This window comes from Cydia pomonella, chromosome 4 (genome assembly GCF_033807575.1).
Source record: "Cydia pomonella isolate Wapato2018A chromosome 4, ilCydPomo1, whole genome shotgun sequence".
NCBI classification, from domain to species: domain Eukaryota; kingdom Metazoa; phylum Arthropoda; class Insecta; order Lepidoptera; family Tortricidae; genus Cydia; species Cydia pomonella.
In genome coordinates this window covers 967608-990909 of record NC_084706.1, presented here as the reverse complement: position 1 = coordinate 990909, position 23302 = coordinate 967608, and the positions used below count along the sequence as shown (strand labels likewise).

General features: G+C 37.6%; 1 protein-coding gene across 2 annotated transcripts in view; it reads right to left on the bottom strand.

The window, feature by feature from the left end:
* Positions 1 to 282: 282 nt before the first annotated feature.
* LOC133516797 (serine-rich adhesin for platelets-like) overlaps positions 283 to 23302 on the bottom strand; it is a 28958-nt gene continuing 5938 nt past the window's right edge. For both annotated transcript variants that reach the window (XM_061849750.1, XM_061849751.1), the window contains 5 exons: positions 21146 to 21283; positions 20315 to 20561; positions 16053 to 16330; positions 12130 to 12312; positions 283 to 7925 (listed from right to left, as the gene is read on the bottom strand). In XM_061849750.1, coding sequence (XP_061705734.1) covers positions 7839 to 7925; positions 12130 to 12312; positions 16053 to 16330; positions 20315 to 20561; positions 21146 to 21283 — 933 coding nt within the window. In that variant the 3' untranslated portion in view covers positions 283 to 7838. The remainder of the gene's footprint in view (positions 7926 to 12129; positions 12313 to 16052; positions 16331 to 20314; positions 20562 to 21145; positions 21284 to 23302) is intronic.

Genomic DNA, 23302 nt, shown 5'->3' with positions numbered 1-23302 from the left:
CAGATCCACGCGCGACACATTGTTTTCAACCAAATGGTACCACATTGTCGGTTGTGGATAAGGTTGACAACAACTTGAAGCTAGCGCCTTATTGATAACCGACAATAAGTACCCTTTTTGGTGGAAAATTTTACCTCGTATCATTGACTTAATACCTATTTCCGGGTTCCGGGGGTTAGACGCTCGACGTCAGAGAAAGTTTATAGTTTATATTTTCTGTTGAATCTTTGACGTCGAATATGTAACGTAAGTATAAGCTTAAACTTATTAATAAAATATACATTCTTAAAATTGCCATTTATTGAGGATGTCTTATATAAGAAAGATGTTGCATCAAATCGATGTAGACCCGTGACCGTGTCCATCTAAGCAAATAAATGAAGTCCTCTTCAACTTTATATATTGACAGAAATGTTATTTATACAAATCTATTTGCTATTTACTACCTATTTTTATCTATATCTGTTATATTATCCTATACAACCTAATGCAATTATACAAAATATCATTTATAGTGTACTTATTCGTAAAGTAAAAATATAATATCGTCATATTTTGTTCACGTATAAATAATAAGGGCAGCGTAAGAAACATTTATTGTACGAAGTAAAATGGTAATTTTGAGTGCAGTTAGTTAGGTACCTGCCAACAATGGTCATTATATATTGTTAAGCTCATTAAAGCTTTGTTAATGTAACTACTAGGGTAAACTACCTGATGATTGGCCTTTTCACCGCCAAGGGCCATTTTTTTTGACAGGTTTTGATAGATTGGTAGGTTTGAAAAGCTCCGTATCAAACTTAGTCGGAATATACACGAAATTGTGTAACGATAAATTCCATACGTTTTCCGTAACTTAGTGGAAGATTTTGTATTATATATTTAATAAGGAACTCTATCTATCCACCAAATTTTATCAAAATCTGAGAAAAATGAAAACACAACAAAATTTAAAAAATGGCCCAAAGACGGCGACGAGGAAGATGCATTCATGCATTCCAATAAGGTTTACGATATAGTAGCGCTTTATAAATAATAGGCGTGACGCTCAAAGGATTAAAGTATATATCGTTTTATGGCCCCTATTTTTGTAGGAAAGTCTAGGAAGCGACATCACACCAGTAGTTTACCCAAGGTCACTCATTAAGTTTTTGGGGCTATTCCCACTAATTACCACCAATTTGTTACCGATGGTAACAGGGATTTTTTTCCCACCATTTACCAGTGGTAACTACTGGGAAAGAATCCTAGTGCAAATGTACAAATGTTACAGCTTACAGGAGACTTAAGAGGGTATATCCAGGCAATTATATGGTACATTCAAATTGATTTTGTATACAATAAACAACACTAAATGATTGCCTACAAAATTATGCAAACCTAATTGAAGCAACACAAATGGCCTAGAAATATCTTAAATCAAGTTATTTTCCGCTTTAAATGCTAGTGAGCTAGCGTTAGTAACACTTACACTTTTTCCCGAAAATTATGTTTAATTCCATCAAGTACCTAGTTATGACATACAATAAGAAGCAGACTGAAAAACTTTAGTTATAAACGTTTGTTCCCATATAAGTGTAACGTCAGTATTCATTTACAGGCATAAAATACATTTCGACACTCAAGTAAAATACTAGTGATTCCAATGAACGGACCGAAATTTATTTGCGGAATGTATTATATACAAAATTATATATAGTTTGTTGTTTTAGCATAACAAAGGTAAGCGATGTTGACGTATTTTTATATAAAACACTTGAAAATAAGTCACGGCAAATAATATGTAACACTTATAAAATCATATGCGATCATTTGAATTATAATAGTTACTCATTTTTTTAAAGCGTTTTTCACTAAAAAGACATGTCAAGATTGTTTACATTTTTCTAATAATAAAAAAAACAACTATAGGATATAGGAATCAATTTTACCGCGTTACCGCGGACAGTTAGCAAAAATTCATTGATTCATTAAGATAAATGTAGTCTGAGAAAAAATCGAGCCCCGAATTTTGTCAACATCAACATCTAGAATGTCGCTGACACCTGTACCCCTAGTGTAAATTTATTCGAAAGCGAACCGTGACGTACGCGTTTGCTTTAAGTCTCATTTTGTATGGGATTTTGAACCGTTTGCCAAGCGGGACGTTTTGGAAACTCAAAAATCTACTAGGGGTACTGAAGTGTGCAAAAGGGAAGCCATTGCGCATATCGTCAGCTTAAACCTAAAAAATTCAACTGGGCTGTACTCCTCAAACAGACCAACATTTATAGTTTGCTTTTAAGTACACTTTAAAGTTTTTTTTCTAAGATGAACTTTGTTATGTTTAAAGCGTGACAAGCAACGTCAATTAAATTAAAATGATGTACGCATTGCTGATATTTTATTTGTATGAAAAATTGGAAGTCTAACTTCATAATTTGTGACCGTGGCCGGCAAAACGTCCCACTTTGTCATTTGCCATATGGATTCCTTGACAGGTTATTTGTATAAAAACAAGAAATTCTCGTCCTTATGGCAAGCGAAAAAGAGGGACGTTTTGCCGGCCGCGGCCACATTTTTGAAAGTGATTGCAGAAGTGTCATCGTTTGAGGAGTACAACCTTAATTATTTACACCGACAAGCAGCAAGTAAATTCGTATTGTACGAAGGGTCGGCCTGAAAACCAGCGTTGTAGTAGGTAAGCCTGCTGCAACACATGCTGAGGTTCGCTCCTTTTTAGCATCATAATTTTAAAAGTTTTTTATATCTACATGTAAACATAAATTTGTGCCTAATTAAGTTTCATTTTAAGGCTTGTAATGTTTTGTAGTATTGCCTGTAAACATGTTTCAATGTGGTGTTAAATAAATAAATTCTATGTCTATGTCTCTATGTCTATGTCTATGTCTATTTGGTCATGTTGCAGGCCCCACCCGGTATAATGTGGGATCTCATATCATATATACGTCATGAATCAATTACTTCCAATGACTCTTGGTGTTCAATTTTCGTCGCGTGTTTGGTAGGTGACAAGCAATTTTGTACACTCTAGGTCCGTGAGTTTTATGGTCAATGAATTGTAAAGTGATGTTAACAACCAGAGTTACCGAATAATGAACGGAGCTGAACAGCGCCATCTACATTAGCTGTTTAATTCGCAGCACGAATTTGTGTTAGACTTCACATATCTAATACAATCAATAAATCTATGCCGTTAGGTATATACTTAGTTTTTTTAACATTAGAAAAAGGGTAAAAAATCTTAACGTCTTTTTTATTGATAAACGCTTTTAAGAAAATAGCAACTATTACTTATGAAACCAAATAAATGTAAATGGTCATATACACATGCTATGTATAATTATTAAATATTTATCAATTAAAAAAAAAACACGTTAAGATTGTATACCCTTTTTCAAACGCAAAAAAAAACGATGTATAGGTATTGCAAACTGGTACACGACCAATTGATCTTACAATGACTATGTTCTGAAGTCCATACGGTCGAATTATCCGAGTACTCGTACGTAGCGAATAAAGTTTCTACATACAATATATACCTCACATTTCAACAGAAGCAAACACAATAAACAAAGCGATTTAAATATTGACGTCTATTTGTGTGTAATTAATAATAATTATTATCATAAATCAAATCATAACTCCATCATAGATTCACTATATTTTTCAATCATATACAAAATCCACCTGTATGTCAGCGTCATAAAACATTATTAAATAATTAGGTATTTAAATTAATTACTTTAAAAGACTGGACCATAGAAAGCAGCATTAGGTATTACGTAACAATGTAAAACACACACTTAAATGTGTAGGCGGGGGTTTTCAGCAAAAAGTGTACCATTTATTTTTTTCGAAAAATTAACAAATTTTGAGTTATTTCGACTCCGAATTACGAGGATTATTGACTGAAACTGAAAGTGTCCCCAGTTTTTCATCCAAATTCTTTGTGTCAGTTTTTGACGGTCCATACAAAACGTATGTGAAAAAGCGTCACAAAACTGTCACTTTTATTGTTTTTTTTTCTTTTAAGGGCGCCCCCTATCTGAATGACCTCGCGCTTTCCAACTCCCTCGTTCTTCACCTTTACAACTTGAATTTGCACAAGCAAGCAAATTATTGCGTCCATTCGCTCTCTTAATGTATATTCACTCACTCACTTTAAGCTTAAATAAACAGTGTCCTATCACTAAAATCAAAATCATACGATCAATTGACAGAGAATAAATGCGCGCGCGTCGCGTCGAGTGACACAGGTTCCTCGTCTGACGGTTAAGCTGCGACTGCCCCTCGTCGCCCGCGCAGGGACCCGCGCGCCGGGGTAACGCACGAACTTGAATAGTATCGATTTCTCAAAACTATTTATATAATTAAAAAATCGGCAGACGTAATTGGAGTGTAAATCATTATTCACTATTGGTAACAGTTTCGTGTCTAAGCGTTGCATTATATAGGAGTTTATACGGATTTCAACTCAAGAAAAGGGCTCACGGAATATTTATTTACTGGTGATAAGATGTTTTTTGAAATATCAGTAGACAAAATTAAAGAATAATTACCAAGCTAAAATATTATGTACATACCTTTCTTGTTTATATAACGTTCGAGCTTGCTATAGCCACGTAAAAACATCGAATTTGGCCTGGTAGCCGCTTAATCGATGGTCTTCGTAATTCTGAGTAAAAATAACGCAAAAGTTGTTGGTTTTGTGAAGAAAGTAAATGGTACTTACACTATAAAGTTGCTTTGTGTATCGTCACATAAAATAAGAGCTTCAGTTATCCATACGAAACTAAACATTTTCTAAGCCACCATTAACACAAATGCTCCAGCAGTTAACTTTATGTAGATACGGTGGGGGAATTGATTCTTTAGCAGTTTGCGGCTCAAGCAAATTTGGTTGTACTTACTCGTACATATGCTAAGAGCTGTCCCATGTAAAGTGAACCGAAAACTGCTAAAGAATCAATTTCCTCAACTGTACAAGCATTCAAAAGTGTGCATCTGTATATGTATCATTAAAGGCCTTCATTAGCTATGGTTTCCCAACCTCTGAACAGTTATACATTTCTATACTAATTTATACAAATCAAATATAACATACACATTGAATTTAACATGTACATTGTCATATACAAATTAGGGCCATAGGCCGTGACTTAACTATTATTTCTCCGGTGAAATTCACTTTCCACTGGTATTTTATATACATCGCATCGATATTACCGAAATATAATGCAGGTATTAGATACTTCACTTCATTAATGTTTTATCAAAATATAACAAGATATAAATAAATAAACTTATATATAAATAGATGCCACTTTCCTTGTCCAGTGTGTGTATATTGCTTTGCCTGCCATTGCAACGTCAAAGCAACGATGCTGCATTGGACTGCACTGATGTCAGTCCAGTGTTGGCACTGCTACGAATTTTAGGCCTAAACGTGTCGAATAAAAACACAAATACATATCTCCACTGAATTAGAACTAATTACAAGTACATAATATGTATTCCGTAAAAATGGCACCGGCGCATTCAAAACAACTGGTAAAAACGAAGTAACAGCCAATAAAAATACAAGAGAAATCCCGACATTAAACTAAACCTATGTGATGTATAAAACACTGTAGTCTGCCCTGACAAGTAAATTAAATGCTAAATCGAGTACCGTATATACTTGCTTCATTTTTAAACACGTCTAGTTAAGTGTGAGAAAATTATTTAAATACTAAGCGACTATTTAACTACATATATACATTTGAATATAAGAAAGTGTTTTTTTTTAAACAATACATTTGACCATTTGATGCTAGAATATGTAGCCGGCGGCAATCGGGAAGTGGAAATGATCACATTCTTAAATTCGATTTAGCGTTGACGATTAACGAAAGTCAACTTTACCACACTGCTCGTGCACGAGGCAATTACAGTGCACTAACGCTACTGATCCGTTCGCACTAATGATATGAATACTTTAAAATGAAAGCAAAGTCGGGTTTCGATATCTAACTTATCTAATCTGTGTTCGCAATAATTGTCAATAAACAGGAAACTGTTATTTTTATTGTTTACAAAGATTGCATTTACTTTTTTGCATCAGAGTGATTCCGCAGATGTTCATCGGGTACTTTATGCGGAATAATTTGAAAATAATCCGAAGTAGCTCGATTATTATTCACTATTTACTTCAAAATGTTACCGTTCGTGCTCGATTTAGAACATTACACTTATTTCGGGCAAGCGTCCTTAAAAAAAGAAAATATATTTCGGGAACAAAGAAACATTTTTGTCCGTCGGTCCGGGCGCACAGTCTCGAATGCGTTTACCCTGCTGCCGCTACACGCGGGCCCCGCTGCCGCTACACGCGGGCCCCGCTGCCGCTACACGCGGGCCCCGCTGCCGCTACACGCGGGCCCCGCTGCCGCTACACGCGGGACCATCAAGGTCTCCACACGTCTGCGCTCCCGCACTCATTTACCCCCTTATTTATAAACATGTACTAAAGTTACGATGCCGCTAATCATCGTTTGTCCCTTTCCATCATACCAATACATCGGAAAGGGACAAACGATGATTAGCAGTATTGTAACTTTAGTACACGTTTATGAATAAGGGGGTTAGCGTGGGAGCGCGAATTTATTTCTCGTCGTCGTCGCGTCAACAATTACGACTATTACTCATGTAAATTAAAAATATTTACAAAAATTAGGCTCTAGGGGTGTGCCTTGGTTATTCTAGTATAAAAATGGTGTCGAATACAACTCGGTCGTGCCCGTCGAACCGTAGCATTTTACAAGTAAAATTGCACCTACGTGTGGTGACCTCGTGCTCTTTGGAAACGGTTTATAATGCGGTGTCGTTGGGTGATGGTGATGTTCGAGTGTGGGTGACGTCATCAGTGTCCGCGGCAGGCTACAGCACGTGCCGCGCCAGCGCGTGGCGCAGCTTGCGCTCCCACGACTCCGCCTCGGCCCACGAGTGATGGTGATGTTCGAGTGTGGGTGACGTCATCAGTGTCCGCGGCAGGCTACAGCACGTGCCGCGCCAGCGCGTGGCGCAGCTTGCGCTCCCACGACTCCGCCTCGGCCCACGAGTGATGGTGATGTTCGAGTGTGGGTGACGTCATCAGTGTCCGCGGCAGGCTACAGCACGTGCCGCGCCAGCGCGTGGCGCAGCTTGCGCTCCCACGACTCCGCCTCGGCCCACGAGTGATGGTGATGTTCGAGTGTGGGTGACGTCATCAGTGTCCGCGGCAGGCTACAGCACGTGCCGCGCCAGCGCGTGGCGCAGCTTGCGCTCCCACGACTCCGCCTCGGCCCACGAGTGATGGTGATGTTCGAGTGTGGGTGACGTCATCAGTGTCCGCGGCAGGCTACAGCACGTGCCGCGCCAGCGCGTGGCGCAGCTTGCGCTCCCACGACTCCGCCTCGGCCCACGAGTGATGGTGATGTTCGAGTGTGGGTGACGTCATCAGTGTCCGCGGCAGGCTACAGCACGTGCCGCGCCAGCGCGTGGCGCAGCTTGCGCTCCCACGACTCCGCCTCGGCCCACGAGTGATGGTGATGTTCGAGTGTGGGTGACGTCATCAGTGTCCGCGGCAGGCTACAGCACGTGCCGCGCCAGCGCGTGGCGCAGCTTGCGCTCCCACGACTCCGCCTCGGCCCACGAGTGATGGTGATGTTCGAGTGTGGGTGACGTCATCAGTGTCCGCGGCAGGCTACAGCACGTGCCGCGCCAGCGCGTGGCGCAGCTTGCGCTCCCACGACTCCGCCTCGGCCCACGAGTGATGGTGATGTTCGAGTGTGGGTGACGTCATCAGTGTCCGCGGCAGGCTACAGCACGTGCCGCGCCAGCGCGTGGCGCAGCTTGCGCTCCCACGACTCCGCCTCGGCCCACGAGTGCCGCACGTCTCGGAACAGCTGAAACACACATATCATTGCTACCAAACAGGTATTCATTCTAACAAGAGAATTTGAAGTAAGTAGAGGTGGATTGTCAAAGAAAACAAACATCATACCGGGCATAGGCCAAAGGTTGTGACACCATCGTTCGAAACGATGCCGTCAGCCTTTGATCTATTAGATGGCGCCACTGTTTCATATTTAACAAATTTAACACATATCAGTGAAAGAATAAGGATCAAAGTCAAATGGCGTTCTAAATGTTTGAATCATGTGTCGAAAGATGGCAGTGAATTTACTGTAGCTACAAAATATTTAGGAAATATTCAACTTATTCATCATTTACGCACAAATGTTTAATATTTATAGTACCATACAAGTATTTTGAATATAGTGGTAATCATGAAATAAAAGCATGTTTATTATTGGTATATTATCCGTTTTTGATGAGTAAATGTTAAACGTACAAAGTCAAAAAAAATCCGATAATTTTCTATTAATAGAGTGTAAAATTATTATCCTAGTAAAATGCGAATATGGCACAACATTATGTTGTTTTTTTTGAACACACGGTTTAGATAGATAGATAGATTTATTTATTTCATAATGCAGATTACATTATAAATTGCAGGCATGTCAATCTACAAGAATTCATATTATTATTATGATCGTCAAAACAGATATACAAAAACATAATCAATAAAATATCAATTCAAAAATTAACTAATTACAGGATATGTACTAGTATTTTAAAAGTCGTTCATAATATGTAGGTCCTATTACACGAGGATTTTTTTGAGCTAAGGCCATACGGCGGGGAACAGTTCTCAGCCGTCCCGTCGAACGGACATTTATACCCTCAACATGAACGCGTTTGAAATCTGATATATTGTTTTAAAGTGTCAATTTTATTATAGTATATTTTTTGTTATTTTACAAATTATTAAAAAAAGGTTTTGTTTTAAATAGATATGGCACAAATGTATTCTCAGCTGACGAATTGTGAAACATCAACTTGATAACCAGTTACCGTATATTGTATGGAGTGTAGAAAAAGGAAAGTAGCAAAATCTCTATGTATGAAAAGTGTCCATCAAAAAATATTAAATAGGTGGCGCCACAATACACCAAAATGAATGATATTTCAGATCTAGCATTTTATATAGATGCGCTATACCCGTGCGTCCGTGAGAGACAGAACACACGCAATGCGACAAAATTAAAAACACATTCCTGGCAACATACCAAAAACAACCTACGAAAGGGTGTAGCAGGATAGCCTAGGAAAAATTGCCCCCAGCGATTTTGGGCCGAAACTGTAATCAAACGATGCCTTTTGGGGAGGTTATACTCTGCACAAAGTTTCATCCCTCTGTTACCCCCTGGGGGTGAAAAACACCCGATTAACCCCAAAACTGTTTTAATTATTTTTTCCTAAACTATGAAAGTGACGAATTTCAAATTTCGTACAAATATTAATAAGACTAAAAGCTATGTGCTAAAAAAATATTAACCCCCTAACCATTGAAATTCTTGTAAAAAAAACAAAAATAAAAAAAGAATCAACCTGTATATCAAGTTTGGCTCATACCACACCATTTTTTTTTCAAAAATGAACCAGTTTATATTCTACATGATACAAAAGTTTCATGGACCTACTCCAGAAGGAACATTGCGAAATTAATATGTATTGGCTCTTTGGTGCGTACTATTCATTGAACTCCCACTAAGAGCCTTGCATTATTAATAAACAATGGCTTGCGATCGGACCGCTGGCGCTGCTCGTGCCCGATTTGAAAAAGGTGGGGATAAAGAAGTATGAATCAAACTCATTTGTATTTATAAAAACATTTTTAGGGTTCCGTAGTCAACTAGGAACCCTTATAGTTTCGCCATGTCCGCCTGCCTGTCTGTCTGTCTGTCTGTCCGAGGCTTTGCTCCGTGATCGTTAGTGCTAGAATGCTGAAATTTAGCATGGATATATAAACCAATAAAGCCGACAAAGTCGTACAATAAAATCTAAAAATTTAATTTTTTTGAGGGTACCTCCCCTACACGTAAAGTGGGGGTGAATTTTTGTTTTTTGCTTCATTCCTACAGTGTGGGGTATCGTTGGAAAGGTATTTCAAAACTAATAGGGGTCTTCAACAAACATTTTTTGATTAAGTGAATATATTCGGAGATAATCGCTCCGAAAGAAAAAAAAATTAGTCCCCCCCCCTCTAACTTTTGAACCATAGGTCCAAAAAAAATTAAAAAAATCGTGGAAGTAGAGCTTAAGAAAGACATTAAATGAAAACTATAGCGGACATGATCAGTCAGCTAAACTGATTGATGATTTTTGAGTTATCGCAAAAAGTTTCCCCTTCATAGTAAAAAGACATACTTTAATTAGGTACTGATTATGCAAATTTGCCTATTTGTTTAACTCACGTGAAAGGTACCGTTTCATCCCTTGGTTAACAATTTACTATACTTTAAGCTCCAGTTTAGCTTATTGTGACGGAAGAGTAACTACGGAACCCTACACTGAGCGTGGCCCGACATGCTCTTGGCCGGTTTTTTTAAATTATTTTGTTTTCGGGTCCGAGACGTTGCGTATTAAGCATGATACGAGTATAATGATTAGTAGCTACGAAATAGTACGTTTATTTTAATTTCGCAATGTTCCTTCTGGAGTAGGTCCATGAAACTTTTATATAATATAGAATATAAATTGGTACATTTTTGAAAAAAAAAATGGTGTGTGTACCATGAGCCAAACTTGAGATCCATGTACAAATGAGTTTGATTCATTCTTCTTTATCCCCACCTTTTTCAAATCGGGCACGAGCAGCGGTCCGATCGCAAGCCATTGTTTATTAATAATGCAAGGCTCTTAGTGGGAGTTCAATGAATAGTACGCACCAAAGAGCCAATACATATTAATTTCGCAATGTTCCTTCTGGAGTAGGTCCATGAAACTTTTGTATCATGTAGAATATAAACTGGTTCATTTTTGAAAAAAAAAAAAATGGTGTGGTACCATGAGCCAAACTTGATATACAGGTTGATTCTTTTTTATTTTTGTTTTTTTTACAAGAATTTCAATGGTTAGGGGGTTAATATTTTTTTAGCACATAGCTTTTAGTCTTATTAATATTTGTACGAAATTTGAAATTCGTCACTTTCATAGTTTAGGAAAAAATAATTAAAACAGTTTTGGGGTTAATCGGGTTTTTTTCACCCCCAGGGGGTAACAGAGGGATGAAACTTTGTGCAGAGTATAACCTCCTCAAAAGGCATCGTTTGATTACAGTTTCGGCCCAAAATCGCTGGAGGCAATTTTTCCTAGGCTATCCTGCTACACCCTTTGGTCGGGTTATTTGTTACCCCTCCCCCATTTAATCTCTATATTATTATACCTCTATGGTTCATGTAAGTTCATGGGCTTACCTATTACAAGCAGAAGGAGTTAAATATAAAGTTCCGGTTAATCCGGTTCTATTATTCGCCGAAAATTGTTGCGCATTAGACTTTTCGTTTGTCGCGACATCTATTGTCATGTAGCAGTACTGATAAATTCGCTACTTGGCGAAAATAAGCGTTTTGATAAGAAAACTGATTTATTTCTCTATGTCCTTGGAAAGAAAGTGCCTTAAAAGGTTAAGTTAGCTCATTTTACTTAAATAAAACATTGAATCATTTTTAAAAGAAACAAAATTGCATATAATAATGAATTTTCTTGTATCGCCCGGGAATCAAATAGACTAAACATTCAAAAAAATAAACACTCGCTAATTTATTCCATTAGTCGATACAGTTTATGTTAGGTAATGATAAAATTTCTTCAAGAAACATTAGGTTTTACACTCGTCTGTGGTACAAAATATCCATTAAATTGAATATTTAGTACACAAGAATATTCTTAGACCAGCGAGTTGTAAAAATTGAATGAATACAGTTTTCTTAATAAATCATTCTTATTCTTATTCTTTATATTCTTATTCTTATTTTAAAACAAAATGATGTTTCCTTCAAGTAAACAGCCGCTGCGTTAAGGAAAGTCATTTTCCCTCCAGGGCCCATAATTTTTTTTCCACCTTGTATTTAATTCATATATAAATACTTAAATATATCGAAAAAAACTCATGACTTGAGATTAAATATGCGTGCTCATCACACAAATTTTAAATACTACTACGTCTACAGAATGTCTAGATAATATTAGAAGAGTGAATACCTGCGACAGCCAGAGCTCGTCGGCCAGCAGCTCGTTGAGGATGACGGTGGTGTCCTTGCTGGGGTTCTGCATGCGCTTCTCGGCCACCCGCTTGCTGCACTCCGCGTACATCAGGTACTTCTGGTGCGATATCCGCGAGTACAGCTGCACGCGCCCGCAACACGTCGCGCACACTAGGAACTCCTACAATTTAAAAGGTTGAAATTCAATTCAAAAACAATAGGTGTCAAAAATTTTATTAAAATAAAAGTGGAATTAAAATACACAACAATACACAAAGAAACAAATACTCAGTAAATGAAATGAAATGAAAGCATTTATTTCGGACAAAAACATCCATATTATGTTAGTAATGACTTACGGCTAAGTGTGTTAGTAGAAAGTATAATTGCAATTTGGAATGGCGTGCAGAGACATCCAGTGAATAAGGATAGGGCTGTCCATCCTCTCAGCAATCACCTTCAGGAGAGTGTTGGTACTGCCCCGAACACGCTCGCTCAGGGATGCTGCCCGCTTCCTCATCACGGCTTGGAAACCGTCGGTTCTCCATGCGGCGAACATCCCTGACGCGCTGCAGCGCCAGGACAGCCCCAACAACCCCCTGAAGGCGTTATTGTACTGGACGCGCAGAGCACTGTAGGATTTTTTAGTGTAGTCACTCCACAGGTTGCACGAGTATAGGGTTTGACAATACGTTTTAAACAAGGTAATTTTCACCTCCTTAGAACAGCGTGCAAACCTGCGAGAGAGCATGTTACACCTTACCGACAGTGCTCTGCGCTCCCTTTCTATGTCAGCATCATCTTTAAGAGTGTCAGTAACCCAGTGACCCCAGTATTTAAATCTAGTTACTGTTTGAAGAGGAGAACCACTGAGCATTATTGGCGGAATGGGATATGTTTTAGTGCCAGACTTGAACAGTAACACCTCACTCTTTTGCACATTATATTTTAGTCCATGGGCCACCGCATATCTGTCACATATATCAAGCAGAATCCTAAGTCCACTGATTGAGGGTAAAACTACACATTAAAATAATATTACTCCACGTCAAAATACAAATGTCAATGTGAATAATATGGAAGGTGGAGGTAATGAATACCATCTCTATATACCAACAAGTGTCCGTCAAAAAGCCTTAAGAGCAATTCCTAGTTGAGCAACTTTTCAAATCTCGGATTTTTGAAGCTATGTTTCTGTCGCGCTGCGGTGGGCGGGAGCGGGAGCTATCTATGTGTGAGTGCGCGCACACAGACGCGAGACTCGAGCGGTCGCTCATTGCGCGCCGTTCCGTTGACATCGCCCGCGAGCCGGACGGAATTCATGCTGCGCTGCCCGACGCAAGTTGTTCTTGGTGTTATCACATAATATTGTTTTTAATTTTTATATTATTCTGTATCTATTATTACCATTTAGATAAAAACTGCAAAAAAGAATGATGTCCCTGCTTCGGTCGTTGTCGTACAGTCAAGTGCAAAAATATGTATCGAAAGAATCGTCTCATAAATATGGTACTACGCTCTTATCACACTGGAATAAGATGCTATGGGACATATTTTTGAGTAAGATGTGTACACCCATATTTTTACACTTGACTGTACCTATCCGTGACAGTAAGTTGGGTGAATTTTTTTAAGTGGGTGTAAATATATGGTTAAACTACAATCTATTTAACTTGTAGTATGATGGGGCTAAACTTGGGCCGCCTTATTGAAGAACGTATCGAATGACAATCTGGATAAAGTATGTTGGGATAATGCCGGACAATTTTGGGACCAATTGGGAGAACTCGCGAAAAAATGTTTTTTCGAGATCTCAGCACGTGACAGATTCTTGAAGTACGGAGCGAATCGTTAAATCATAACCGTAGATTCGGCCTGAATTTTGGTAATCTTCAATATAAAACGGTTTCAATTTTGTACCTGTGTAAAGATGAGACATACTTTTTTTAGGGTAACGAGTGTTTTGCCATCAAGGGAGAACATCGGATGGTGAAAAAAAGTTGCTTCTAATTGAAAGAGAATAAGGTATCACAAAGAAATAGGTCCGGTGTCTACCCTTCTCCAACGTATATAAATTGCAACCACCAATAATTACAAACTTAAAAGTTGTCAGCAAAAAATTTTTTTTCGTATTTTTGTATCCGATACAAAAATTGGTAAAATTGTGGCTCTCAAACTTTGATACCTATTTCATAAGGCAATTTGATGAGTAAACAATGTGCTAAGAAATTGTAAGGTTTACCCGAAGTAATAAAATAAGAAAAACGACTAAAATAATAGATAGGTTTCTAAGTTTTGACAATTTAAGATCGCGTGAACTGTACAGATTTAGTGAAAGTGTAAATGTATTGTTTATTGAAAGGAATGTACTGGAAGATATTAAGTACTTAAGTAGGAGGGACAAAAATGAAAAAGAAAAATAATCGTGCCCAGTCATTTTTAATGAAGGTCGCCAAAAAATAAGAATCAAACTTAGAAATCAGAAAGACTAAGTAGTTCTTTAAAAAGGTCAAGGTCACTGAGAGCCCATCTTGAAGTATGGAAAATAAGTAAATTGCGATTTTGTCGGTATAATATTGCAATTATAGTATATATATAGTTGATATACAATCTTTTTTTCGATAAAATGTGAGGATCGTATGTAAATATATAGGAAAAGAAGCATTTTAAGGAAACTAATTTCGAAGCCCTATCTCTATTTTGTATCCGAAACTAGCTATGTATGTATGCGTGCACATCTACATATGCATCCGTAAGTGTAGATACTTTATTGCGAAAAATTGCTCATTTGCTATCTATTTTACTCGATTTTGTTATAAAATTCAACATCCCTATACAATATACTCTTTATTGCACACCTCAATAAAAGAAAACAATAGAAAAGAAAACAAACATAAGCACAGGTAAACAACATGCGGTCTTATCGCTAAAAAGCCATCTCTTCCAGGCAACCTTTGGGTTGCGGAAATTAAAAAAATTACATTGGTCAGTAAGTAGGTGTACATACACATACATACAAAATAGACTGCCAAAATCCCTTCCTTTTGATTTACCGTCGCGTTGGTACTGGATAAAAATAATGATACGAAAGTGTGATCAAGAAAACAATAAATGTGATAATTAAGTAGGTAAGTAGGTAAATTGAAGAAAATTTAAAGTTTGACAATCACTGCTGTTTTTTAAATAGGTAAAGATCGGATTGTTTCTTTCCGATCTTTACCTGAAAGGGTCAAGATCGGATATCGGTCTGCAGCAGTCCTAGGTCTGTTTTGATTGGATTGTTTTATAAATAAATATCTAAAAAGAAATGATACATTAATACAATTACAAAAACAAACACAGTTTCATCACAATACGCAAAATAAATTACAGGGCGAAGATCGGATAGAAGAAACAAATCGTCAAATTTACCTTGCTCTCTGTGATTGCGCATAGCGCAAGCCCGACATCCATGAGCAGGGCCCGTACTTTTCATGCCGTTGACGCAAAAATGACGTAGTTTAACATACAGGGAGTTGTTTTACAATACTACAAATTTAGATAACTGACTTATTGACGGGTATCAAAATAAAAGCTTGTTAAGCTGTTAAAAATCAAAAATATGTATTATTTAATAAATTAATAATCTATTATTTATTTGAGTGACAATAAGATGAAAGTCAGTTAGACGTTTCTGTACTGATTGTCAAGTATGCGTATAACTTACCTAAAGAGGTTGACAAATGATTAAAAAAATATTAATTGGAATCATACTCTATGTAGAGTGACGTCATTTTTCTGTCAACGGCATGAAAAGTACGGGCCCTGTCCATGAGCGACGCGGGGACACTGGCAGTCGAGGCGCAATGAAATGCGTCTTACACAATGTTACCAACATTAAAAAATACACTCCCACCCCCACCGCTAGACACGTGCACGTACCTTCTCGTAGGCGAGGCGGGCGTCGGGCTGCACGGGCTCGAGCGTGGCGGGGTTGTAGGGCTGCCCGTACAGCAGCAGGCGCGCCGCCGCCGGCCGCCCGCACGCGCGGCACGCGCCCGCCCCCGCCGCCACGCTCAGCCCCGGCCACGTGCCCACCGCCGAGTCCAGCGCCCTGCCTCCTCCGCCACTCCCACCCCCACCCCCACCGCTCGACACGCGCGACCGCATCGTCTCCGTCACCTCGTCCACCGTCTTCACGTTCGACAGGAAGTACTCGTCTGAAAGTGTAAGCGAGAGCGATATAGTCACACCGACACTGAAGTCGTTCTCGACGATAGTACCTATAGGCATTTTTGCCCTGGCGATAGATCACAACGGGCCCGAGAATTCCGAGACCTAGTCGTGTATTGCCTACAATATTTTTTCGAGGACGGGCAGTGAACACCTAAAATGATTAAATAAAATTGGAATAGGTACCTAATCGACAGAAAGTAGATCATAGTAGATTATACACCAAGGGGATAAAGTACTGTTTTATGTCACGGGCGCGATATTGAATCCTGAACGTAAGGAAGGACTCAGATTTAACTCCCGAGCGCAGCGAGGGGATTATTAGTTAACTCCTGAGCGAAGCGAGAGAATTTAGACTGAGTCCTGAGTGCTGTTAGGGATTCAAGCGCGCCCAAGACAAAAACAGCTTTACCTCCGAGGAGTATACTTTTTCTTACTAGGGTTGCCTTTTAAGTTATGTCGTTTGGTAAAACTAAAGACAATATAAGTAAGTAAGTAAGTAAATATTCTTTATTGCACCAACAATTATACATTTTACATACATGTAAAACTACAAATGAATTTTAAAGGAAAATAGAACCAGGTAACAACAGGCAGGTAAGTGTTAATTGGTATTTATTGTTTTTCAAAGTAATCACCGTAATACGTAATACACTTTTTCATTCGATCGAACCAGTTTTCGAAACACTTATAGAAGTCAGAAGTCGGGGTCTCCAAAACGGCCGTTTTGAATGCCTCAACCGCTTATTCAGGCGTTCGGCCACGGTTGACTACGAAGTCGTTGCTTGATTTTTGGAAAAGTGAGGTACTCATTGGGGCTTAAGTCTGGACTGTACGGCGGATATTCCACATTTTCGACGTTTTGCTCTTTTAAAAACTCAATTATCTGCCTAGCGGTGTGCGAGCTCGCATTATCGTGGTGCAGTCCTATACGACGTTTGGGGTTGTTTTTTCGGAACTCGCTGATAACTTCTGCTAAACAAACATTGGTATAACAGTCAGCATTGACCGTTTTACGATCCTCTAGCACGGTGGTGGCAACGTGGCTACTTTTCGCTACAAATGTGGTGACCAAGACACCAGACTAAATGTGTCAAATTTTCGCTGCCGAATGTAAGAAAATCTGAAACTATCATCACATTAAATGGCGAAACGCTGGACCTTGTCGAGAATACGGTTTTTCTGGGCCTTACTTTAGATAGTAAACTGCAATGGGCCCCTCACATATCTGCCCTGGCGAAAAGGTTGAGCTCTGCCGCGTATGCAGTAAGAAGAATCAGGCAGTTTACTGACGTGGAGACAGCTCGCCTAGTTTACTTCAGTTACTTTCACAGTATTATGTCTTATGGCATACTGGCGTGGGGCTAAGCAGCTGACATAGAAACCATCTTCGTTCTTCAGAAGAGAGCAATCAGATCTATTTATAACATGGCTTCTCGTGACACACGATTCAAGGAAATAGATATTCTCACAGTAGCTTCACAATACATACTAGATGTGATAATGTATACGCATAAGAATATAAAGTCCTTTAAGAAACTGTCTGATATCCATAGTTATAATACGCGAAATAAACATAAGTTAGTAGTCTCAAAGTTTCGTCTACAGAAAGTTAAAAAATCGTTCATGGGAAACTGTGTAACATTTTATTAGAGGCATGAAACCTGCCCTATACTTCATTCAAGCAATACGTCAAAAATGCACTTCTCAAAAAGGGATACTATAAAATAGATGACTACTTGGGAGACACGGAATCATGGCCAAGTATCCAGTCTCAAAAGCTATAATAGTTTTGCGTGCAGTGTCCCGGAGAGGCATATGGCGCTGTTGTTTCTAGCTGTTCAACCTTATGTATGAATGTTTGTTATGTTTTAGTTATTTTGATGATGACATTGACATATTAAATACATAGTAGTTATGTATTCTGTAGAACTAGTTTTAAGATTGTTAGCTTAACAGTCTCCTGACGTGAAACATGTATTTCATACAATTTTTTTTATTCTTTGTCATTTGGAGAACCTTTACACCTCCAAATCTTATTAATGTCATTATTATTGTGTATTATTATTTTTCTCAGACCGTGGGGACCTTATACATCTCCAAACTTAATGTATTAACCGTGGAGACTATACGTCTCTGTCATACTGTATAATATATTTGACTTGGTACTTACTACTTATGTATTCTGTAGCATTAGTTTATGAGACTGCTAGTTTAACAGTCCAGACGCGGTTTATTTATTTAGTATAAATTTTATTTTGACACTCGGAGAGACTTTACACCTCCAAATTTTATTAGTATTAGTACTCTGACATTGGGGACATTTTACATCTCCAGATTTAATGTGTTTTTAACCATAGAAACTATACATCTCTATTGTATTGTAGTAATTATTTATTTTAAGATTATTATAATGTAATGTTTACCCAGGTATTGGCTGTTGTATTTATAAATGTTGTTATGTATTTTTCATGTCACTATATGATGTTAGTATAAATGTTGTATTGAGTTGTAAAAGAGCCTTTGAGGCCTACTTGCAGAATAAATTTTTGAATTTTGACCATTTTTTTCGAAGTGCTCTGTGAGCGTATTACTTTGGTCGGTTTTGGCTCATCTAGAAACACCCAAACAGTCAACTGCTGTTTAGAATCCGGATCGTAGGCATATATCTAAGATTCGTCACCACTGATAATGTCGTAAACGTGTTTAGACTTTCCTCGGTTGAATTTTCGTAGAGTTTTGCGAGTTTGCGGCACCATCTAACGCGAGCCGTTTTTTGGTTTCACTGAGTAAATGTGGTATCCAGCGTGAGACCAATTTTTTTACGCCTAAGTGGTCACGCAAAATATTTTGAACACTGGTCCCTGAAATGAGCAATGAAGCTTATATCTCACGATATGTCGCATGGCGATCTTCGACAATCAGTTGCCGTACAACATCAATGTTCTCCTGAGTCACGCCTGTTTTTGGTCGATCTTCACGATGCCTGTCACTAAAACTAGAGCTACCACGTTGAAATTCTAAATACCAACATGTCACAGTGCGGAGGCATGGTGCTTCATTATTAAATACAGTAGTCAACTCTTCAAAGCACCGAAGACGCGTTAAACCTCTTTAAAGTTGTAAAAAAATATCGCACGTAAATTTTCGTTCGAAATTTCCATTTCTACAACTGAATTGTCAACTTTGAACCGACGCTGCACGCTGTACTGAAACGATTCGTCCGATCTCGAGTCATTCTTTTGTTTTCGAGTTCTAAATTCAAATATTTTACGATGACACTAGTTTTTTATTTATAAAATCGCGGCAGGTTTGCGAACGACAGAACTTAAAAGGCAGCCTCGTACCTCACATTTATCGAAGTCGTCTATTTGAATTCTCTTTTTGTGTGTGGCTTTGTTTTGTACAGGTGGCAAAGTAAAGACCATCTCATTATTTTTATCGTCGATATACATAAACCTTAAATGAAATATTAAAGTTTAAACCAAACAACTAGGTAACCAGTTCAATACAACCGCACTATAAAAAGTCAATACCGGTCATGTCAATAGCGAACTTTAAAACATTGTTTATTGGAATGCTATGTAATCCTTCGTCTTTTTTAAGCTGTAAGTATTTGAATGCATTCACTACAATTTTTTTTGCATCTTTGGAAAAAAAATTGTTTGGCATTTTTGTAACAAAACCGTTTATATTTGAATATATTCGTATATATTTTCTGTTTGTTTACATCGGTGACATTCGATGACATCCAACGTTCGTTGTCAAAGAGTACTTGTTGCCAGTAAAAGAAATTAGTACCATTAAAAATCCGCAAAATGGCGAGGGTCAAATAAACTGTTGTCAGTTGTACTAGATTCATAAGCAGTTGTCTTATAATCCTATAGATAGTAGACTTCAGAGCCACAACTCAAATATCTCTGTAAGACAGATTGAAGTGTCGCAGTAATAAAAAAATCTGAAACTCTTACCTTGTTCTTGAAAGATTTCCGTCAGAAAATTAGGATCCAGGGCGTGTGATATTAAAGTTTGTATATAGACTTCGAAGTTTTCCTGGTACATTTGAGTTTCGAGCATCCTTTTTTCTATGAAATTGCAGTCGTCGAATTGCAGTTCGCTTCTTACTAACTCTACTATTGTTTCCAAATGAGATTGAGACCTAACTTTAACGGACACTTGTGTGTATAGCTTTTTATTTTCAGGGTTCCACGCTGCATACTGTAACATTAGGAATGAACGAATATTAAATATATACATAACAGTCTTGAGTATTTTCTATGTATTTGTATATTATATACACAGTGTTTTTATTTAATTCCGTTAACTTCGGGGTATCGGTAAGTACGTTTAAGGAAACTAAATGGCACAGTTAATTTAAAAAATATATAAGTATATTTTTTTATTTTTTTTATTATATTTTTTTTTATAAAAAGTAATTAAATGTTACATATAGCGTTGTTGTAACACGGGCATTACATTTAACTCAACCAAACAGTTGTAATATTAACTCACATTTCACAAGGTACAGAACATGTAATGAAACTAGAAACCTCTATATTACATACATAAATATAATAATCAGGTTTTAAACAAAATTGACAATTACTTATAGTAAACAAGGTGCAAAGTATGTCACTTTACGCCGAAGGAAAATACCGTAAGAAAACCTGCATACATCCGCGAAGAAATCAAAGGTGCATGAGAGAATGGCTGTGCGACTGAATGTTCCTAAATAAGGGTGTAAGGTAAACAAATGCGCAGTTTGGTAGAGATAGTTATGATAGTATCGAAATAATACTTACTGTAGAAATATTCCGATATAAAACTTTACCATTCTCCTCAAATGGCTCGTATTTTTGTAACAACGTCTTGCCGTCAACTCTCCAGATGGACGGCCACATTTCGTTCAACTCACTTTTTATTGCCACAAACTCTCCCGACTTGAAACCAAACAAAATATATTGCGTCACTCTCACTTGTTTCCATACCATTGGGAACAACTCAGGAGAAAAGTATTAGTTTGGTGGTGACTACTGGGATTTCTTTAACGTTATTATTGGTTTATGGAACGTTAAAATAATTCCCAGTACCTACTACCACCAAAATATATTTTATTTTTATTACCTACTAATAAAGTAGGTATGGTCCCATCCTGTAGAAAGCGTGAAACAAGTCGTCAATTATTTCTTCTCATGCATGAGCATGTTGCATGTTGATTTTTGACAGACTTCTTGGTTTGTCATGGGCGGCACTATCATTTAGAGCCTCAAGCAAACAAAAAAAAACAGAGTATTTGGTCAAAAATCAACAACAAAGTTCGAATGATGGACCACTCTGCGACGACGATCGTCTTATACGTTTTTTAGGGTTCCGTAGCCAAATGGCAAAAAACGGAACCCTTATAGATTCGTCATGTCCGTCTGTCTGTCGATTCTGTCACAGCCACTTTTTTCCGAAACTATAAAAGCTATACTGTTCAAACTTGGTAAGTAGATGTATTCTATGAACCGCATTATGATGTTTACACAAAAATAGAAAAAAAACAATAAATTTTGGGGGTTCCCCATACTTAGAACTGAAACTCAAAAAATCTTTTTTCATCAAACCCATACGTGTGGGGTATCTATGGATAGGTCTTTAAAAATGATATTGAGGTTTCTACTATCATTTTTTTTAAACTGAATAGTTTGCGCGAGAGACACTTCCAAAGTGGTAAAAAGTGTGTCCCCCCCCCCCGTAACTTTTAAAATAACAGAATGAAACATCTAAAAAAAATATATGATATACATTGCCATGCAAACTTCCACCGAAAATTGGTTCGAACGAGATCTAGTAAGTAGTTTTTTTTTAATACGACATAAAAATTAAAAAAAAATTTTTTTTCATCAAACCCATACGTGTGGGGTATCTGGGGATAGGTCTTCAAAAATGATATTTAGGTTTCTAATATCATTTTTTTCTAAACTGAATAGTTTGCGCGAGAGACACTTCCAAAGTGAAAAAATGTGTGTCCCCCCCCCCCCCCCCTGTAACTTCTAAAATAACAGAATGAAAAATCTAAAAAAAATATATGATATACATTACCATGCAAACTTCCACCGAAAATTGGTTTGAACCAGATCTAGTAAGTAGTTTTTTTTAATACGTCATAAATGGTACGGAACCCTTCATGGGCGAGTCCGACTCGCACTTGGCCGCTTTTTTTTTTCTGGATGACATGGATTTAGATGTAAAACTTTGATTGGAAATAATAGGCAAGATACTAAGTTACAATTATAGTACACAATTGTATTTTTTTCGTAGGGAATTTTATAAGAATTTTCGCGAGTTAGTAAAAAAAGCCGGATTTCACGATTTTTTTTACTTCCAATATTATTTAAGTCAAGTTTCAGTTAATTTTAAAACATTGTCAATTAATGCAGAAGAATTATAAAAAAAGGTTCAATATAATTGATTTAAAGTTACAGTTTTCCCCTAATTTTCATTTTTATATTGACTGCTATTATATTGCACACAACGGTACATACCTATTAAATATAATAGTAGGGGATCCCAAGTAAGGTCGACCTTCACTGATCTGTTAACCGGATATAAATTATATTTTATTAAATAAAATATGTACCTGAACATATACCAATATGGTTGCCGTACCAAATATAGCTCGAAATTGTTCGTGTAATATTGCTGTAAACACACGGATGCTGCTTCGCCAGTTCTTTTTTCTTTGAACTTGGCTGCCGGCTGGACACGCTGCCACGTGTCTAGATATTTATGTTAAATATATTCAAAATAAAAAAAAGATATATATATTTTTAAATAAAACAAAACTATTAACCATCCGGGTAATTACTTAGTTTTTGAAGTTTTAGACAAAAGTGGGTGGAGTTTTTTTTCAAAGTCCTGTAGGATGGGACCACACTATTAAAATTATTTAGGGCTAGGAGCCATACTCTTCACGG